The sequence below is a fragment of the Lynx canadensis genome, chromosome B1 (genome assembly GCF_007474595.2).
Source record: "Lynx canadensis isolate LIC74 chromosome B1, mLynCan4.pri.v2, whole genome shotgun sequence".
In the NCBI taxonomy this organism is placed as follows: domain Eukaryota; kingdom Metazoa; phylum Chordata; class Mammalia; order Carnivora; family Felidae; genus Lynx; species Lynx canadensis.
The window spans coordinates 49,216,732-49,238,252 of record NC_044306.2 but is presented as its reverse complement, the minus strand read 5'-3'; the positions used below and the strand labels follow the sequence as shown (position 1 = coordinate 49,238,252).

General features: G+C 38.0%; 1 protein-coding gene across 1 annotated transcript in view; it reads left to right on the top strand.

The window, feature by feature from the left end:
- Positions 1-228: 228 nt before the first annotated feature.
- The window catches only part of PBK (PDZ binding kinase), a 28,252-nt gene continuing 6,959 nt past the window's right edge, over positions 229-21,521 (top strand). Inside the window, exons 1-6 of the mRNA XM_030312672.2 lie at positions 229-349; positions 5,965-6,042; positions 11,233-11,326; positions 15,978-16,120; positions 16,650-16,819; positions 18,750-18,879. Coding sequence (XP_030168532.1) covers positions 5,985-6,042; positions 11,233-11,326; positions 15,978-16,120; positions 16,650-16,819; positions 18,750-18,879 — 595 coding nt within the window. The 5' untranslated portion in view covers positions 229-349; positions 5,965-5,984. The remainder of the gene's footprint in view (positions 350-5,964; positions 6,043-11,232; positions 11,327-15,977; positions 16,121-16,649; positions 16,820-18,749; positions 18,880-21,521) is intronic.

Genomic DNA, 21,521 nt, shown 5'->3' with positions numbered 1-21,521 from the left:
AAATCTGTTTGTCCTTTCGTGAGCTTCTTCCTTTTATTTGTCTTCAAGGCGTCCCCGTTTTGATAGCAAGATACGCTCGCGGAGACTAGGAAAGGCCGGGAAACGACTTGCGAGAACAAGCAAGAACGGCTTGTTATGTCCTTCGCGCCACCCCGTAGTTTACGGCCTCGCAGGGGCGGCGCGCGCGGTTTTGAAAGCGGGGAGTGTCCCGTAGCAACGACTGTTACAAGTTCGCGTGTTGGCAGGTGGCGGGGCGCTGAGGCAGCCGCTGAGGGTCTTGTTGGCGGCCACGCGGGATCAGTGTTCAAGATAGCCTTGGCCTGGACCTCTCCACCCCAGCGCGGCTGCGGTAAGGGGAGCTTTTGGCGGACCCCCGACCACGCGTGAGCCCGGGTTGGAGCCGAACGCGCTCCCCCCCCCCCCCCCCGCCCCCAGCTGACTCCTCTGCGTTTGCTTCGTGACCCTTCAGGGGCCTAGAGGGAAAGGTGAAGATGTTGGGAATGTGGCGTTACACTGGGAATGACTTTTCGAAAAATGTTTGCGACCCAAACCCGAGTCTGAATCACGGATAGGGTGGGGATTTCAAGGAAGAAATTGCCTTTTCTCAAGAGCAGCCTAGCCATGTGTACTTTTAAGGAATATCCGCAGGAGAAGGTGATGGTGAGCACCCATCTAGCAAGGTGTCTGTATTTTACAATTGGTTTTATAGACCGTGTAGGCCCAGGACTCTGGTGTCTGTCTGCTTGAGGCTGGACCCCAGTGTGTAGGTACAGCTTAGATGCACCAGATTCGAACACGGGGGCGCGTGCCTGGTGGAAACGGCGGTTCATTACCCCGCAGCCGAGTGAGTCTCAATTCCAGCGCTTAGGGGCGGCTGGAATTGGTGAAGAATTTCTGGTGGGAATGGAGAGGGTGGGGATTGAGAAAGAGGAGTAGGAAGCACACTTCCCCTCTTTGAACGTCTCACCTGATGTTGCTTTCATTTTTCAAGTGAGGTGACTGAGCAGGTGGAAGAGGGATTTTAACAACCAGCCCGCTATACGCTCCTGGATCAGGGGATGAACAGTCATGTGACTCTACGTGTAGGAATCCATAGCGTGTAAAGTGTACAGGACCCTAGAAATAATCTGGTCAGAACTTTGCCTTTTCTTTTTCAGTCTACCTTTCCTGCCCATTTTCCTTTTTTCAATTAACGCTACCAATTCTCTCATTTTGTTGTTTTTTTTCTTTTTTTCCTGTCTATCTATACACTTTAGCTCTACTCAGTAGGATCCATGTATTTGTTTAGTCCTAGGGTGGCTTAGGGTCCAAAAGTTATTGACATCTGATCCAATAGATCTTTTGATTAGCTTGCTGAGCTCTGTTAATTTTTAAATACTGCTTCTTAAACAGTACTTGATTTTTTTTAAATATCCTAAATACTCCATAGACTATGAAATTTTGCCTAGCCCTACTACTCTCATTTTTAGTGTATCTTCATGTAAGATAATCACAATTTTATGCTGTTACCTTCGTAAGGATTTTGTGATTTAGATTACAATGGTTATTTAGCAATTAATATGTAGATAGATCTATATACAGAGAGAGATTATATATAATATGAGAGTTTGGGCTTGTGGCCAGAAGCCATCTGTCAGACTGAGACCTAAACTGTGTATAGATGCCTCAGGCATCTTTTTCCACGACAAAACACAGTTTAGGCGTAGATAGGGTGTGGCCTCTTTAGATGTAAGTAGCTTCGAGTGGAAAGTGGAACTGAGTCCTAGAGTGTTCTAGAAAGTAATGTTAAAAGACTTGTTTAGGGGCCCTTGGGTGACTGTCAGTTAAGTGACCGACTCTTCGTTTCTGCTCAGGTCATGATCTCACGGTTCATGAGTTCCAGCCTCGCATCTGGCTCAGCATCCATGGTTACTCTTGGTTACGTGAGTAACATGGTTACATCTCAGGTTACTCTTTTCCTCATTTCTTACATTCATTCCTCAGAGCTCTGTGTTTTCTATCTATATATACTCTTTAGGTGATCTTATCCAGTCTCTTGACTTTAATACCGTATACATGCTAATGTGCCACAAATTTGTATCTTCAACTTGGATTTCAGACCTATATCCAGCTGCCTACTTCACGTTTTTACTCAAATGTTTAATCAAGCATTCAGAATTGAGTTCCTGATTTCAGTAATGGCACCTCTATTCTTTCAGTTGCTCAGTCTGAAAACTTAGAGCTATCCTTGACTTTTCTCTCATTCCTAACAAAAATCCAAACATTAGGAAATCTTATTGGTTCCAGATTCATAATAACATCCAGAACCCAGCAAGAGCTGAAATCCTTATGGTGACTGAAGCTCTGTGGAAGAAGCTGAAGTCTTTATGGCTTCAGTGTTCTGCTTGATTTGCCATCCTGCATCCCCAAACTCTTGTTTCTTCATGTCCTTCTCCCTTTTCCTAGTCCTGCCCTCTTAGCTTTTCCTTGAACATTTATTTCTGCCTCAGGGCCTTTGTATTCACTACTTTTGCCCTGCATACTTCCCCTAGATGCAGCTCCCCTGGGCTAGCTCCCTCACTTCCTTCAAATGAATCTCTTCAGATGAACCTCCTTTGACCACCCTAACTCAGATTTCAAGCCCTTTCCCAATACTCTGCCTCCCTTCACTGGTGTATATCTCCCCTGACTATATATCGTTATCTTATGTATTTCTTCTACTGTTTGTTTGGGTCTTGTTCACTGCTGGGTCTCCAGTGCCTAGAACAGTGCCCAGTACATGGTACATGCTCAATAAGTGTCTGCTGACTGAGTGAATGAAGAGTAGCTTCCCTTAGGTAGACAGAAGTCTTAGAAGGTCATTGCAGTGCCCCCTTTACTACTTCTCGTGAGGGTAGATGAATGAAGAAGGAAGAAGGGGAATCAGAACCACATGGGGAAATTACTTCCAAAGTAGAAGTAGCTGCTTCAGCCCACTCTGTTAAAATAGTTTATCCTTCCTGAAAAGTATGAAACTTGTTCTGAAAAAACGTGTTCCTCCCTTCCAGTTAAACGTTTCACTTGGTAAAATTAGTGTATATTTGCATGGAAAGGGGATCTTTGGTGTTCTAAATTCAGATAAATCCAAAGACAGTGGTGACTGTAGCTACATTAAAAAAAAAAACTACAAAAGGTCTCATTAATAGACAAAGCTGGGCCTTTAAGGTGATTTTTCTTGGCAGAGTTTTTTAAAATGCTATTTCTTTGGGCTCTATACAAAATTTAAACATATGGTCTCTGTCTCCCAATATTTGATTAATTAATTTATTTTTTAATTATTTTTTTAACGTTTATTTATTTTTGAGAGACAGAGAATGAGCAGGGGAGGAACAGAGAGAGAGGGAGACAGAGAATCTGAAGCAGGCTCCAGGCTCTGAGCTGTCAGCACAGAGCCCGACACAGGGCTTGAACCCACCAACCGTGAGATCATGACCTGAGCCAAAGTCAATTGCTTAACTGACTGAGCCACCCAGGTGCCCCATATTTAATTTATTTTTTAATTTAAATTCCAGTGTAGTTAGCATACAGTGAATACAGTTAGATTATAGTTATATTCATTTCATGTGTACAATATAGTGATTCAGCAGTTCTGTATATTACTCAGTACTCAAGAGAAGTGTACTTTAAAAAAAATTTTTTTTTTACATTTATTTATTTTTGAGAGAGTGAGACAAAGTGAGAGTGGGGGAGGGGCAGAGAGAGAGGGAGACACAGAATCCGAAGCAGGCTCCAGGCTCTGAGCTGTCAGCGCAAAGCCTGATGCGGGGCTTGAACCCACAGACCATGAGATCATGACCTGAGCTGAAGTCAGAAGCTCAACCAAATGAGCCACCCAGGCACCCCAAGATAAGTGTACTCTTAATCCTCTTCACCTATTTCACCCATCCTCCCCATCCTTCCCTCTGGGAACCACCAACTTGTTCTCTATAGTTAAGAGTCAGTTTTTTGGTTTGTTTTTGTTTCCCCCTGCCACCTTTGTTCATTTGTTTTTTGTAATTCCACATATGAGTGAAATCATATGGTATTTGTCTTTCTCTGACTGGCTTATTTCACTTAGCATTATACTCTCTCGATCCATCCATGTTGTTGCATGTGGCAAGCTTTCATTCTTTTTTAATGGCTAATATTCCATTGCATGTATAAACCACATCATCTTTATCCATTCATTTATTGATGGACACTTGGGTTGCTTCCATTATTTGGCTATTGCAAATAATGCTGCAATAGACTTCAGGGTGCATGTATCCCTTTGAATTAGTGTTTTGATATTCTTTGGGTAAATACCCAGTAGTGAGATTACTGGATCATAGGGTAGTTCTATTTGCAATTTTTTGAGGAACCTCCATACTGTCCTCCATAGTGGCTGCACCAGTTTGCATTCCCACCAACAATGCATGAGGGTTCTTTTTTCTCCACATCCTCATCAACACTTGTTTCTTGTGATTTTGATTTTAGCCATTCTGACAGGTGTGAGGTGATACCTCATTGTGGTTTTGATTTGCATTACCCTGATGGGGTGATGATGAACATCTTTTCATCATGTGCCTGTTGGCCATCTATGTCTTCTTTGGAAAAATTGTCTGTTCGTGTCTTCTGCCCATTTTTAATTGAATTATTATTTGGTGTTGTATAAGTTCTTTATATACTTTGGATACAAACCAAGCAAGCTTATAGACATGTAGTGACAGTTTCCTTTACAATAGATCTGATATGAAACCTAACTTTTTTTTAAAAAGAAAAAGTAGTATTTAAAGTTTTTATTTAAAAGATTCCTTAAGAAATGTTACAGAAGAAATAAAAAGCTTAGATTAATTGCTTGTATATGAAGTATGTACATTTTCTGTTAATAGATAATTTTTACAGAATTTATTGAGATATAATTCACATAAAATAAAATTCAGTTTCTGAAAGGATACAATTTGGTGATTTTATTAGGAATAGTCAGAGTTGAATATGTTAAGTCAATACCTAATTTTAGAACATTTTTATCATCACAAAAGGATACCCCGTACCCACTAGCAGTCACTCTATGTTCTCCATTCTCCTCAGCTCCTGGCAATTACTAATCTAATTTCTGTCTGTGGATTTGCTTATTTTGGACGTTTTGTGTAAACAGAATCATGCATGTGGCGTCTTGTGTCTGGCTTCTTTCCCTTTAGCATAATGTTCTTAAGGTTCATTCACTTTGCAGTATACATCAGGACTCTTTCTTCTGACTGAATAATATTCTCTTGTGTGTGTTGTATACCATATTTTGTTTTTTCATCATCTGATGAGTACTTCTGTTTCCTTTTTTTGGCTATTATAAATGAATGCCTCTTGCATAGACACGTTTCTTTAAAGCTTATAAAAGACCTATGAACATTGGCCCCTGGGAAGTGTGAGAGGGAAAGTTAACTACACCTTTTTGTACTATGTGATTTTTTTTTTTTTCCAACGTTTATTTATTTTTAAGACAGAGAGAGACAGAGCATGAACGGGGGAGGGGCAGAGAGAGAGGGAGACACAGAATCGGAAACAGGCTCCAGGCTCTGAGCCATCAGCCCAGAGCCTGACGCGGGGCTCGAACTCCCGGACCGCGAGATCGTGACCTGGCTGAAGTCGGACGCTTAACCGACTGCGCCACCCAGGCGCCCCTAGGTGATTTTTTTTTTAACCAAATGTATATATTACCTTTTTTTTTTTACCAAGTGCATATATTGCTTTTTAATTCAAGCAAACAAACAAATAAACAGTGACCTTGGGTAAGTAGTTGTACCTCTCTAGATTTTAATTTTCTCATTGTAGATAAAATTAAAGTAAATATTTGTTATGGTCTTTTTCAGTTCTCAAATTTTATGTTTATATGATAAAATGAGTCATAGTGTTATAGGATATTTTTTTTTCATGAATGAGAGTTGTATTCTGCAGAACTGGAGTGTAACTTTCAATTTGTTTTCATCATAGGACCTAGAGTGATTATTACAATGGAAGAAATCAATAATTTCAAGACACCAAGCAAATTAACTGAAAAAAAGAAATCTGGTAAGATATAAAATCTTTCTTCATTGTTACTGCTATTAGAAATGTCTTAGTATTGGGGCGCCTGGGTGGCGCAGTCGGTTAAGCGTCCGACTTCAGCCAGGTCACGATCTCGCAGTTCGTGAGTTCGAGCCCCGCGTCAGGCTCTGGGCTGATGGCTCAGAGCCTGGAGCCTGTTTCCGATTCTGTGTCTCCCTCTCTCTCTGCCCCTCCCCCGTTCATGCTCTCTCTCTGTCCCAAAAATAAATAAACGTTGAAAAAAAAAAAAAAAAAAGAAATGTCTTAGTATTATTAGAGTTTGAGCCTCTAGTTATTATTTATCATACACAAGTAATTTTAGCATAAGTCTTCTTTATAATGTTGATTTTAACAAGACTTATTTTGTAGGCCTGGGTTTGGCCATCTTTTGGCTAATTTTGTTGACCTCCTAATAGATTTGGAGGTTCTCCCTGGTGAAGAATCAATTTGAACCATTAAGGAACTACTTTATCTTTCCTCTTCTCATACATGCAGTGCTCCTGGGAGGGAAAGATATTTTCCAAGGCAATTCAGTGGATAAAGGGTAATCTTTTCAACAAATAGTATCCTGAAACCATGCTAAAGTCACTTATTCTATTAGCTTTTTTAGAGATTGCTGAGGCTATTATATACATAGTAGGTACTGTCTTAGATAAATAAATACAGTGTTACTTTTTTTCTTTACCAGTCTGTATTTTATTTCCTTTTTCTTTCTTTATGTCACTGGTTCTAGTATATTTTTTAATAGAAGAGGTGCAAGTGGATACTTGCTTGTTCCTAGTGAAGTTAGATGTTGGTTTTTCATAGTTATCCTTTATCAGGTTGAGGGATTTACTTTTATTTTCTTCTATTCTCCTTCATCCAGGTTGAGGGTTATTACGAATGGATGTTGACTTTGTCAAGAACTGTTTCAGAATCTATTGGGATATTTTGCTTTTTTAGTTTTCAAGGTGGTAAATTATGTTAATTTTCGAATGTTAAACCAACCTTTCATTCCTGGAGTAAAGCCAATTTGGTCATGATGTATTTTATATATTGCTTCAGTCAGTTTGCTAATATTTTCTATGTTCATAAGGGATATTGGGTTGTAGGTGTCTGTTTTTGTAATATCTTTCTGATTTTGATATCAGCGTATTCTATATTCATAAAGTAAGGTGGAAAGTTTCTTTCTTCTTGAAGAGTGTATGTAGAATGACAGTTTTTCCTTAACTGGTTTTCTTCCTTTACTGATAATAAAGCCATGTGGCCTGAAGTTTTCTTAGGAGGAAAATTTTAACTGCGCCTTCACAGTTAATAGGTATAGGGCTCTTCAAATCATTTATTTCTTCTTGTGTAAGCTTTGTTAGTGTTTTTCATAGAATTTTTTCACTTTCAAGTTGTCAAACTATTATCCATGATATACTCTTAATACCTTATTACCCTTCTAATGTCAGTAGGATCTGTAGTGATATCTCCTTTTTCATGTCTGATACTTGTATTTTACATTTTCTTTCTTGACTTGACGTTTATCTATTTTGGTGAATGTTTCAGGCACTTGAAAAGATCATACTTTCTGCTGTTAGGTACAGTGTTCCATGAATATCATTTAGGTCAAGCTGGTTGATTTACTTAGGTTGTTTCGTTCATATCTTCTGTATCTTTACTGATTTTATTTATTCTCTTACCGAGAGAGGTGTCTCCACCTACAGTTGTGGATTTATTTACTTTTGAGTTCTATCAGTGGTTACTTTATGTATTTTGAAGCTTGTTACTGGACACCTATACATTTAGGATGGTTATTTCTTTTGATGATTTACCCCTTTTTTTAATTAAAAAAATTTTTTTTAATGTTTATTCATTTTTGAAAGACAGAGAGCATGAGTGGGTGAGGGGCAGAGAGAGAGAGGGAGACAACAGAACTTGAAGCAGGCTCCCGGGTCTGAGCTGGCGACAGAGCCCAATGCGGGGCTCGAACCCTTGAACCGTGAGATCATGACCTTAGCCAAAGTTGGACGCTCAACTGACTGAGCCACCCAGGCACCCCTGATGATTTACCCCTTTACTATTATGAAATGTCTTTCTTTTTTTTTTTTTTTTTTTTTTCATTTTTTTTTTTTCAACGTTTATTTAATTTTGGGACAGAGAGAGACAGAGCATGAACGGGGGAGGGGCAGAGAGAAAGGGAGACACAGAATCGGAAACAGGCTCCAGGCTCTGAGCCATCAGCCCAGAGCCCGACGCGGGGCTCGAACTCACGGACCGCGAGATCGTGACCTGGCTGAAGTCGGACGCTTAACCGACTGCGCCACCCAGGCGCCCCGAAATGTCTTTCTTTATCCAGTGTTGTACTGTCTGTTTCAAGTTCACTTTATGTGATAGTAATAGAACCAATCCGGTTTAATTTTGATTAGTGTTTGAAGCATATGTTTTCCAACTTTTTACTTTTAGCCTGTGTTTTTCTATTTAAAGTAAGTTTACTATAGACAGCATGTAATTATGTCTTGTTTTGCTTATATCCATTCTGAAAACTTCTGCCCTTAACAGGACTGTTTAGTCATTAGCCGTATGTGCTGATTTAAATTTAGGTTCAAATGGGGCGCCTGGGTGGCTCGATTGGTTAAGCATCCAACTTCAGCTCAGGTCATGGTCTCCCCATTTGTGGGTTCAAGCCCCACGTAGGGCTCTGTACTGACAGCTCAGAGCCTGGAGCCTGCCTCAGATTCTGTGTCTCCCTCTTTCTCTGCCCCTCTCCCGCTCACACTCTGTCTCTCAAAAATGAATAAACATTAAAAAAAAAATTTTTTTTTAATTTAGGTTCAAACGAATTGAAATTAAATACAATTACAAATTTAGTTCCTCAGTTGTACTACTTTTCAAGTGCTCAGTAACCACATATGCTAGTGACTACCATAGTGGACAACACAGATACAGAATATTTCCATCATGACAGAGAGTTCTATTGGACAACACTGTTTAGACTATTTACCTTTAATGTAATTTCTTGTGATTGGAGTAAATCTATTTTGCTATTGTCTAATAGCTCACAGGTGATTTCTTTATATTTTTCCTTTATTTTTATTATTTTTACACAGAGAGAGTATGAACACACATGAGAGCATGTGCGAGCAGGGGAGGGGCAGAGGGAGAGAGAGAAGCTCAAGCAGGCTCCACACACAGCAAGGAGCCTGACAGGGGACTCCGTCTCACAACTGTGAGATCGAGACCTGAGCTGAAACCACAAGTCAGAAATTTAACTGACTGAGCTACCCAGACACCCCTGTATATTTTTCCTAGTCTTTTTTTTTTTTTCTATGCTTCATTTTGGTAGTTTTTGTTGCTTTGTCTTAAAATTTAGTTACTTTCTCCTCTAAGATGATGTTATTCTTATCCATTGTATTTTTTATTCCTTGAAGTCCCATGAGGTTTTTTTTTTTTTTTTTTTACATCTTCTTTGCTTGTTCTGCTCACATTTTCCTTTACATTACTGAGTATATCTTTTTAAGATTTACATTTTAAGGTTCTTAACCTCCAAAGTCTCCGTTACTGTCATTTTATGGTATATTTCTATTGGTTTATTTTTCTCCTGGTATGGATTATGTTTCTCCTTTCATGCCTGGTAATTTTTTTCAGCTGCTGGACATTTTACATTGTTGAGGGCTATATTTTCTTGTTCCTTGCAAAGGTGTGTGATTTTGTTATGGTCTAGTTACCTGCACATTATTAGCTTATTTCTTTTGAGGCTTTGAAGCTTTATTCTAAACCTTTTCCTTGGGCTAAAATATAGCTATACTATTAAATTGTGACCATTTAGAGGACTTTAATCAATACCCTGTGTGTTACAGGGTTACCACACTCTGGCTGATGGTAAGGGAACTATTCTTAGACCTGTGTGATCTCTGACTGTCATTGAGTCTACTGCTTCATTTGGTGCTTTCCTTGACTTTGGGAAGTTCTATTCATCGTATGTCAAATAACCAAACACACAAAGGGAGACCTCTTTTCAGCTCTCTGGAGCTTTCTCTCTCATTTTGTGGCTCCCTGTAGTTCCCTGCTCCACAAATTCTTCTTAGGCCTCCTTGACCCCTGATCTCCATCTTCTAAATTTGATTAAGATTTCTGGGCTCTATTTCTTTGTGCTGCAGCCCAGAAAGTGCCTTCAAGCAATAAGTTAGGGCAATGCTAGGCCTTACCTCATTTGTTTCTCTTCTCTCAGACATTTGTTGTCAAATGTCTGAAAACTTGTATCAAGTTTTTTAATTTAATTTTTAATTTAATTCTCATGATGAGAAGGTTGTTCAGTTGTTCACGAACAAAAGTAGGACTCCTATCTCATCTTTTTTAATGACTGTATCATGCTCTGTAATACAAATATAGTATAATTATGACTCTAATGATGACTACTTAGATGTTTTGTTTGTTTTTTGCAGTCACAAAATCAGATCCCCAGTATTCAAATATATATGTGTGCATGCATGTGTGTCTATGATGCCTTTCAATCATTGGCAAACAGCATATAGTAAATAGTTCAGGCTTTGTGGGCCACATGGGGACTCTATGGACTCTTTTATTTCTAAGTAATCTCTACACCAAACATGAGGCTCGAACTCACAACCCTAAGATCAAGAGTTGCATGCTCTACTGACTGAGCCAGCCAGGCACCCCTCATATTCTTCTTTATTTATTTCTTCACAACACTTTTATAATCTAAAAATAAATCTTAGCTTGTGGGCCAAACAAAAATAGGCTGTTTGCTGACCCCTGCTTCGGTGTTGCCATAAGATAGGGCTCCAAAAGTAGACATAGTCAAAGAATATCCATTTAAAATTAGGGTAGATAATAGTATCAGATTGCTCTCCAAAAGACTATGCCAGGGGCGCCTGGGTGGCGCAGTCGGTTAAGCGTCCGACTTCAGCCAGGTCACGATCTCGCGGTCCGGGAGTTCGAGCCCCGCGTCAGGCTCTGGGCTGATGGCTCGGAGCCTGGAGACTGTTTCCGATTCTGTGTCTCCCTCTCTCTCTGCCCCTCCCCCGTTCATGCTCTGTCTCTCTCTGTCCCAAAAATAAATAAAAAGCGTTGAAAAAAAAAAAAAAAAAAGACTATGCCAATTAATACTCATATGTTGAAAATATTAGGATGCTTGTGTAGAGGTCTTTTCAAACATTAACTTTCTATTTTAATTTTTCTTTCTGACATTAGCACTATGTTCAACTCCATGTATAAATATTCCTGCCTCTCCATTTATGCAGAAGCTTGGCTTTGGTACTGGGGTAAATGTCTACCTTATGAAAAGGTGAGTATAACATTCCAGATTAACCTTTTCACATGAAACATAGTTGCACTGTACTTGGAGACAAAGAAGAATATGGAAATTCAAATATTTTGATTTGAGGTATGTTCCTGATCTTATCTGACTGCTATAGTCCAGTCCTAGAACATTTTATAATTTGTCAAGAGTTTTTCCTGGTAAACTTTTCTCCTAACTTCCTGGTGATGGGTTACTAAAGAAGTAATTTACAATTTTTCCTTGGCTTGTGTGGGAAGGGAAAGGGATAGAGGAAAGGGGTTCCTGTATGGTAACAATGCAGGATTCTCAGTAAGAAAATCTCAGAAAGGATGCTAATATTGGGGGATGTCAGTGACTGCTAATCTCTGTTTGGAGAGTGGCCTTCTCAAGATGCTCTCATTTAAAGAAGTAAAGTTTTTTATTTCTTATGTCGTTGTTAAGTGAGAAGGGTATATACAGGATTTTAAAGCAGGAAATTTGTGTTAAAAGAAAAATGAAATTATAAGTGTCAACAAACACATTCTTAAAAAAATTGTTTCTGTAGGGGCACCTGGGAGGCTCAGTCGATTAAGCGTCTATTGATTTCTGCTCAGGTTATGATCTCATGGTTCATGAGTTTGTGGGATCGAGCCCCTTGTCAAGGCTCTGTGCTGACAGTGCGGAGCATGCTTGGGATTCTGTCTCTCCCTCTGTCTCTGCTCTTCCCCACTCTCTCTCAATAAAAAAATAAACTTAAAACAAAAATTTTTTTTTCTTTGACTCATTACTCTGTACCTAGTTTCATGTTTAAGTGGCAAACAACTTAGGTCAATATATATTCCTTAATGCATTCTTAGAATTAGCCTGACTTCCACCGTATCCTTAGCTTCATCCAGGTTTTTGTTGTTTCCAAATAGAAATGCTTTCTTCAGTAAAAAGCTAATGAATTGAGGGGTGCCTGGGTGGCTCAGTCAGTTAAGCATCCAACTTCGGCTCAGGTCATGATCTCATGGTTCATGAGTTTGAGCCCCGCTTGGGGCTCTGTGCTGCCAGCTCAGAGCCTGGAGCCTGCTTCAGATTCTGTGTCTCCCTTTCTCTCTGCTTCTCCCCTGCTTGTGCTCTGTCTCTGCCTCTCAAAAATAGATACATGTTAAAAAAAATTTTTTTTAAAGCTAATGAATTGAGAATAACATAGCAATTATATATAAGTGGCTATTCTTGAAGAACTTTTGCAGTTTAAACACCTTCTTTGTGTGTTTCTGTGCTATTTGTTTTCTGGACATTCTTTAGTGTCCAAAAACTCTTGTCCAAACTATTTTGAAAGGAAAACATTTCTCACAGGTTCATGGTTAGTCTCGTTTGTCCCCCTTTTAAAAAAATGTCCTTAAATGTAAACTGTGTTGCCAACAAAGTTCTATGTATGAGAGACTTAATTAGAAAGCTTCACATTGTTGATACTGAAAAATAGCCCTCACTGCCTGACCATACCACTCCTAATGTGGCCCTGTCAACCTGGGATTTTCTTTTACTGGGAACCTGGACATTTCCTTTACTTCTCTAGTGAATCGGATCCTGTTTTTCTGTATCTTACATCTTACTGTTTCTTGGTTTACATTTCATTTTGATTGAGGGCATTAGTAGCTCCCCATGAAAAGATGCACAGGAATAGATTTTTGAGAATTTGCATTTTTGAAAATGTTTTCATTTTACCCATGTACTTGAATGGCCCTTTTTGTTTTTCTGGATCACAATTCTCCTCTGGAAATAATTTTCCTCTAGAATTTCGGGGGCATTGCTCCATTGTTTATTAGCTTATAGTGGCGCTCTTGACATTTCTGAAGCTTTTTATATGATCTGTTTTATGTAATCTGTCCCTCCCACTGTCCTGGAACCTTGTATGATCTGTTTGTCACCAGTGTTCCTGAAATTTCACAATGACATACATGGGTATGGACCTTTTGGAATCTGAAAATTCCTACTCTTAAATTTTAAGATACTATTTTTTAAATTACTTTGTTGATAGTTTTTACCACCTTTCCCCCCTACCCCCCATTCTCTTCTCTATCAGGAATTCCTATTATCTACCTTTTGGGGGGGGGTTCTTTTTTCTGTCTGTCTTTTTGCCCTGTTTTCTGGGAGATTTCTCCAACCTCATCTTCTGATATGTCTATTTTTTCATTTTTGTCTCTCTTTTTTTAAAAAATTTTTAGACAGAGCATGAGTGGGGGAGGGGTAGAGAGAGGGAGACACAGAATCCAAAGCAGGCCCCAGGCTCTGAGCCGTCAGCAGAACCTGAAACGGGGCTCAAACCTGCAGACCATGAGATCATGACCTGAGCCAAAGTCAGATGCTTAGTTGACTGAGCCACCCATGTGCCCCTGTCTGTCTTGTTTTTAATGAACTATCTGAAAGTTTTCCATTCTAAAATGGCATCCTAAGTCTTTTGAGGGTGCTATAAGTGCTCTGTATCCGGATCTGGATATTAATATACACATGTGAAAACACATTGAGCATTTAGTGTGCATCTGGCCGTGAATTACCCTTTCCTCGTGTGGTTCACAGGTTCTCAACTGTGCCAGTACTAACCTCAGTTAAAGACCCTCTGCCTTTATCCCTTCCAAAGCCAGTCTCCAGTCTTCAGAAGCCGGGGGATTAGGAGGTGGACAACTGCTAGTGATACAGAATTGGGGAGGGCATCTAGGAATTCATCTGCTTTTTTTTATTTTTTTTTATTTTTTTAACGTTTATTTATTTTTGAGACAGAGAGAGACAGAGCATGAACAGGGGAGGGGCAGAGAGAGAGGGAGACACAGAATCTGAAACAGGCTCCAGGCTCTGAGCAGAGAGAGGGAGACACAGAATCTGAAACAGGCTCCAGGCTCTGAGCAGAGAGAGGGAGACACAGAATCTGAAACAGGAGACACAGAATCTGAAACAGGCTCCAGGCTCTGAGCTGTCAGCACAGAGCCTGACGCGGGGCTCGAACTCAGGGACCGTGAGATCATGACCTGAGCCGAAGTCAGACGCTTAACTGACGGAGCCACCCAGGCACCCCTGCTTTTTAAGTAACCTTCAGGAAGTTCACTGGGCCTGTTAAGTCAGTTACTTTAATCTTTTTTCCAAGCTTCCAGAAATGTGTTGTCTCCTCTGCATTATTTCCATTCTTCTTGTTGGATATAGGTCTTAATATACCCATTTGCTTTTATTTTAGTGGGGCTTGGGAGGTATCAAAATCATATGTGTAGTTTCAAGCTATGATTTTAATCTAGAAGTCTATATTTTTTTATGTTAAATCAAATTTGCATTCCTAAATTAACTTAGTTGTGATATATTACTATTTTTTAATAAAACTGCTGGCTTCATTTTGCTCTTTAGGAGTTTTACAGATATGATTTAAGTGGAATTGGCTTGTTATTTTCCATTTTTGCTGTCCCTGTTTGATTTGTTTATTAAGGTTATACTAAATTCATAGTCCCCTTTCTTTCTATTCCCTGGAACAGTTTATGTAAGATGGAACGATAGCTTCCTTGAAAGTTTAATAAACTCACTTGTAAAATTATTTAGGCTTACTGTTTGTTACAAGGATATTATAAACTCTTGATTATGTTTTCTTAGAAATTTGTCCATTTTGTCTTTTAATTTTATTGAGGTAAAAGTTGTATTTATTCACATATTTTTGTATCTCTGACAAATCTGTGGCTGTTTTTGTTAACAATATTATTGTTCGGGTCTTCTTTTATCTTTTTTCCTACTGCGATCTCATTAAAGATCTGCCTGTTTTATCTTTTCAACAAACCAACATATAGTTTGGCAAAATATTTTATTCAGATTTCATAAATATGTCTGTAGATTGAGATATGTTACGGAAAAGGCAAATATGGAATTGTTCACTGAATTCTAAAATTTTTTTAATGTTTATGTATTTTTGAGAGAGAGAGAGACACACAGAGTGATCAGGAGAGGGGCAGAGAGAGAGGGAGACACAGAATCTGAAACAGGCTCCAGGCTCTGAGCTGTCAGCACAGAGCCCAACATGGGGCTTGAACCCATGAACCGGGAGATCATGACCTGAGCCAAAGTTGGATGCTTAACTGACTGAGCCACCCAGGTGCCCCTGTTCACTGAATTCTAAACACTCAGGAGTTGAGGGGTACCCTTTGAAACTTGAAATACATATTTTTCTTTATTCTGAATCTGTTATTCTTTGCATGATCATATATGAGTCAAATGTTTTTTGTACATCTCTTCTTTAAACTTCTTGGACATTAATGTTTATTATTTACCATTCTGTAACTTGCCCGTCGTACATACATATAGTTAAGTGTTTGATAAGTAGTTGGTAGTCTGACATGCTGGAACGGAAAAATTAGAAAATAGTATAATAATTTTGAAGTTTAAAATTGATAACATTCCATCTTTTTCCTTCTAATTGTCTCTTTTTAACCCATCCCTTTCAGCAATAGATGTCAGACTTCTCTTATAATTAACAGATATATCAGCTAGATATCTTCCTTAAAAAGGATATGGAGCAGAGGTGTTGATAGTTAAAAATATTTTTTGAAAATGTTTAAAACAAATTATTATTGAGCTCTTTTCAAAATGTGTGAGTTCTTCCTAGTCATTTGAAATACATTGTGGTTCTTATTCTTTCTATATAATTTTTGATTATTTTTTTAAGATCTCCAAGAGGTTTGTCTCATTCTCCTTGGGCTGTGAAAAAGATTAACCCTAGATGTAATGATCATTATCAAAGTATGTATCAAAAGAGGCTAATAGATGAAGCTAAGATTTTGAAAAACCTCCATCATCCAAACATTGTAGGTAAGTTTAAATTTATTTCGTAGCAGTATGTGTGTTTATTCAGAAACTGTGTATATAATCTCTTAACCAGTTTCACTAATAAAAATGAAGATGATGGTGGAGTTTGGCAAGAATCAAATTATTGTGACTGTTTTAGAATATAAATTATTATGTAATATTTGTAATGTTTATATATATTTAAAATTTCATGGGAATAAATATAGTCATTATGATGCTGGCACTGTAAAGAATTCAGGAATATACAATGATCTTATTTAGAGAATTTCCTTATTTTCTAATATAATTAAGACTGGTGAAACCATTATATTTAGGAAGGCATAGAGCATTTCATTTAAAAATATTTTAATTTGCAATACTGTTGGCAAGCACTGAAGTCATTTTAAATTATATCTACTGAATTGGTTTCATAAATAGTGGTTTCATTGTATTTTGTCAGTGTTACTCCAGACACGTTTTCGATCACTGTAAAAAAACATAAATACAGTTGTTCTTCCCTATTCTAGTAAGAAAATATCCTGTTTTCTTTAAGGTTATCGTGCTTTCACTGAAGCCAGTGATGGTAGTCTGTGTCTTGCTATGGAATATGGAGGGGAAAAGTCTTTAAATGACTTAATAGAAGAACGAAATAAAGACAGCCAAGATCCTTTTCCAGCAGCCATAATTTTAAAAGTTGCTTTGAACATGGCGAAAGGGTTAAAGGTAACCATGCCATTATATTTTAAATGACTTCTATGGGACTTTATATACCTGATTACAAGGTGGGATTTTTTTTTCCCCCAAAAGAGGTAGTTGCCTTAAGTTAAAGTCTTTATAAACTCTCCTATTGCGTAGTGCACTATTTCCTTGTTTTGATCAGCAAAGTATTGTTTGAAGCCTTTACGTAGCCTGAAATAACCCAACCCAGGTAGTTTTGTTTATAGAGATCATGTGTTAGGTGTAGTTAAAAGGATTAATCAGTTTAACACAAATTTAGTAATTATTCCTGGGGGTGCAGCCTAACCCTTCTTTCATGTAAATAAACCTCTTAAGATTGTTTTGTGGGATGTTAAGTTTTGAACATCAGTTTACATGTGTGGGTTAAATGAAAAAAGCTCTCTCAATGTTATGCAAATAAATTGTTGTGATACAATTTTTGATAGATACTGTGTAAAGAAGGAAAACTTTTGTTTTAAAGTTTATTTATATATTTTTAGAGAGTGAGTGCAAGAGAGAGCAGGGGAGGAGCAGAGAGAGGGGAAGACAGAATCCAGAGTAGGCCCCATGCTGTCAGTGAGGAGCCTGACTTGGGGCTTGAACTCACAAATGTTGAGATCATGACCTGAGCGAGATCAAGAGTTGGACACTTAACCAACTGAACCACCCAGGCACCCCGGGAAAAGAATTCTTTATCCTAATAATCAAACAGAAGTAATGCTGGTTCTAAAACACCGTTGAATGACTCAAAAGTGGATCATGATTGATACTGATATCAAAGTGGCATGTTAAGAGTTAGTATGTAAGCCAATTTGACAATAAATTATATTCATTAAAAACTAAATAAAAGAAAAAAATAATTGTATTAGTTTTGGGGCACCTGGGTGGCTCAGTTGGTTAAGCATCTGACTCTTGATTTCAGCTCAGGTCATGAACTCACAGATCGTGAGATCAAGCCCCATGTTGGGCTCTGTACTGACAGTGTGGAGCCTGCTTGGGATTCTTTCTGTCCCTCTCTCTCTCTCTGCCCCTCCCCAGCTCACTCGTGCTCGCTCGCTCTCTCTCTCTCTCTTTCAAAATAAATAAATAAACTTTTAAAAAAAATAATAAGTTAAGCACAGTAAGTGTTCCAAGATACATACCAAAAATTGTCTCTGCAGTATTTTCAAACCCAGCTCACGGAGTAGATGCTCAGATGCTGATGAACAAATAACAGTGTAGCAAGATTATTTTTGATTATGCGTGAGTAGCATTACTAAGAAAGAGTTGGTGTGTAAAACAAAATATAGTCTTAGATTACATTTCTGCTTCCTCTTCTGCTTGTGACCTCTGTGTAGCCCTTAGTCATCTGTTCTGCATCACCTCAGTCATTTGAGAAAAGTGTGCCTCATTGTGAAGATCCCAAATTTACTTCTAAAAATGACTAGCCTCAAGGAAAATTTGGTGAATTTTTTAAAATATATTTGTATTATTTAGAGAGAGAGAGAGAGCCATGAGCAGGGGAGGGGCAGAGAGAGGGAGAGAGAGAATCCCAAGCAGACTCCCCGCCCCGCCTTAGAGCCTGTTGGGGGGCTCAATCTCACGAACCATGAGATCATGACTGACTGAGCCACCCAGGTGCTCCAATTATGGTATATTTTTAAAGCTGCAGTATCTTCTTTTAATAGACAACTTTGAGATGAGTTTGAAAATAAAAAAGTTAGCTTACCTATAAATGGACATTGATTTTCAAAGACTCCTTTAGGTCTGGTCAGTATGGCGGGCTAAGGTAACAAAGGATGTTCCCTGGTCTGACTTCAGATAGTTTGAAATGATGAACAGATACAATCCTATAGTTCAGGAAGGGAGTTCAAGTTGTTATTTTTGTTTGAAGGTTATGCTATATTTTTATCAGTTTATATATTTGCTCAGATGTATTAAATTTCAACTGTTTTAGTATCTACACCAAGAAAAGAAACTGCTTCATGGAGACATAAAGTCCTCAAATGTTGTAATTAAAGGTGATTTTGAAACAATTAAAATCTGTGATGTAGGAGTCTCTCTACCACTGGATGAAAATATGACTGGTAAGTAGTATTTTTTTTATTTTTATGCAATTTTTAGGTTTCTAATTTTTACATATTTAAATAGGTAATAAGTTTATATACTTAAAATTAAAAACTATGTATAAAAAGTATACAATAAATAATACCACTCCTTTCCTGTCTCTCTTCCACCCAGCCTCCAGCCCCCTGCTTTGTCACACCAATATAAATTATTGCATTTTTATTAATATACTTTAACTGAAGATAACTTTAGGAACTATTTCTAACCTGGCTTGGGATTTTTATGTGGTGAAATATCTGGGAGTAGAAAACAGTTTTAATAAGGTTTTATAAAGGAACTCATTTAGTTTCGCATAATGATAAGATTGGGGAAACTGGTAGAAGAAGAAATGGGTGGAAGTAGGAGAGAGGGGTGCTAATAAAGCTAGATCTTCTGCTGCTTGCCCTTTGGCCTGCCTCGACTCCTTCTCTGATGTAACTACTGACCATTCTCGACTCCTTCTTCTCTGATATAAATACTGACCATTCTCAGTGAATTTAAGATCTTGGTAAGAACCAAGAGCCAGCATATAAAGAAGGTCCCTGCTTTAAACATGTTATTTAATAAATAACATTTAAATGTGCTTCTTCATATGAATATGTGGTAAAATGAAGGTTAATGAATGCTGTTTAGAACTTTTGTACGCTTTTTTTTTTTTTATGTTTATTTATTTTCGAGAGAGAGAGCACGAGCAGGATAATAGAGGCAGAGAAAGAGGGAGACAAGGAATCTGAAGCAGGCTCCAGATTCCGAGCCATCAGCACAGAGCCCGATGCGGGCTCGAACTCAAAAACCATGAGATATGACCTGAGCCGAAGTCAGACGCTCAACCAACTGAGCCACCCAGGCGCCCCAGAACTTTTGTACACTTTAATTTCTAGTAAAAATCAGCGAGTTAAGTGAAGAAAAAAGGCAAGATGAATAGAGTGACTTTATAAAGATGTCTGTATTCATTCATAAAGATAGGACTGTTATGAGCCTTTAGGCTATATAACTGCTACCAAGTTGAAACTTTCGAAAATAAAGGAGAAATTATGAAACGATGCAAGTAAGATATTTTTGGCATAATTTTCTCAATCCTTAGTAGGTCAAATAGACAAAACTAAGATGTAGAATATCTGAGTAGATAATAAGGTGAATCTCTATACATCCAAGTATTTATTAAAACTGAACGCACATAAAGTTACAAGAGAGAACCTGAGATTACATTGTCCTCAGTGCTGCAAATCTAGAAATTAGTGACACAATTGGAAACAAAACACCCACATTTTTCAAGAATTTAAAATATTTGTAAATAATTCTTAGCTGAAATCAAATTCCAGCTATACTGTATTTAGAAAATCAAATCAAAACCTATTCGATATGGTCAATACTAAAAGCAAAACATTTTCATTATTTAACCTTTATGAAACTAAGTTTGAGTTTTGAATTCACATCAGGTAAAAACATAAATGAAGCCTTAGAGACAGAAAGCAGAAGTGAATGAATAAATCCATAAATTCTGCATTATCCCAACATGATCTGTTTTATTTTAGAACATGTCAAAGTTCATGGTTTGTAAACATGTGAAGTTCAACCTTGATACATGTTCAAACATAGCCGGGAAAATTTTGTGAAAGAATGATGAATAGGAATTTTCCTGAGGTGATGTTAAGTATTATAAAGCCACAGTAGTGAAAGCAGTGATATTCCTGCCAAAATAGGCAGAAAAATGTAAGGAGTCCAGTCGTCCCAAACATATCAAATTTATTATATAACACTGACGTTTAGTAGTATTGAGAAAGAAGTAGTTGAGTCAGTAAATGATGATGTGTGGACATTTTAGAAAAAATAAAGCTGTTTTCCATTCTCAGCCTAATCCTTGTAGGATTAAGATGTGAGGATTAGGATTTTAAGATGTTAAAAAAGAGTAGTGAAAAAAATTACAGGTAAATAATTCATTAAAATTGGGCTTAAGAAGGACACTAAAACTAGAAACCATTTTATGTTATGTTATGTTATGTTATGTTATGTTATGTTATGTTATGTTATGTTATGTTATTTTTTCAGGAGTAGGATTTAGTGATTCATTATTACATCTAACACCCAGTACTCTTCCTAACAAGTGCCCTCCTTAATGCCTATCACCCATCTAGCCCATCCCCGCCCAGCACCCCACCAGCAACCCTCAGTTTGTTCTCTGTATTTAAGAGTCTCTAATGGTTTGTCTCCTCTCTGTCTTTATCTTATTTTTCCTTCCCTTCCCCCATGTTCATCTGTTTTGTTTCTCAACTTCCACACATGAGTGAAATCATGTATTTGTCTTTGGCTGACTTACTCCCAAATTAGCTTAACATGTACTCTCATACGCTAAGTATAAGTTGCAATTCAGGTTATCATTCAGTATCATATCAGGTATCATTCACGTTAGGATAAGTTTTGCTGTGGTAGCATACACCCTCAAAAACTTCAGTGGCTTAAAGCAACCACAGCTTATTCAAGCTACAGATCCATTATGGCTATGTTTCATTCTCATTTTTAGGACCTGAGCGGCTAGAACATCCGCTATACGGAACACTGCCGTCACTGTACATATGGAGGGTAAAAAGGCTCCAGAGCTGTGCAGTACAGTAGCCACTAGCTA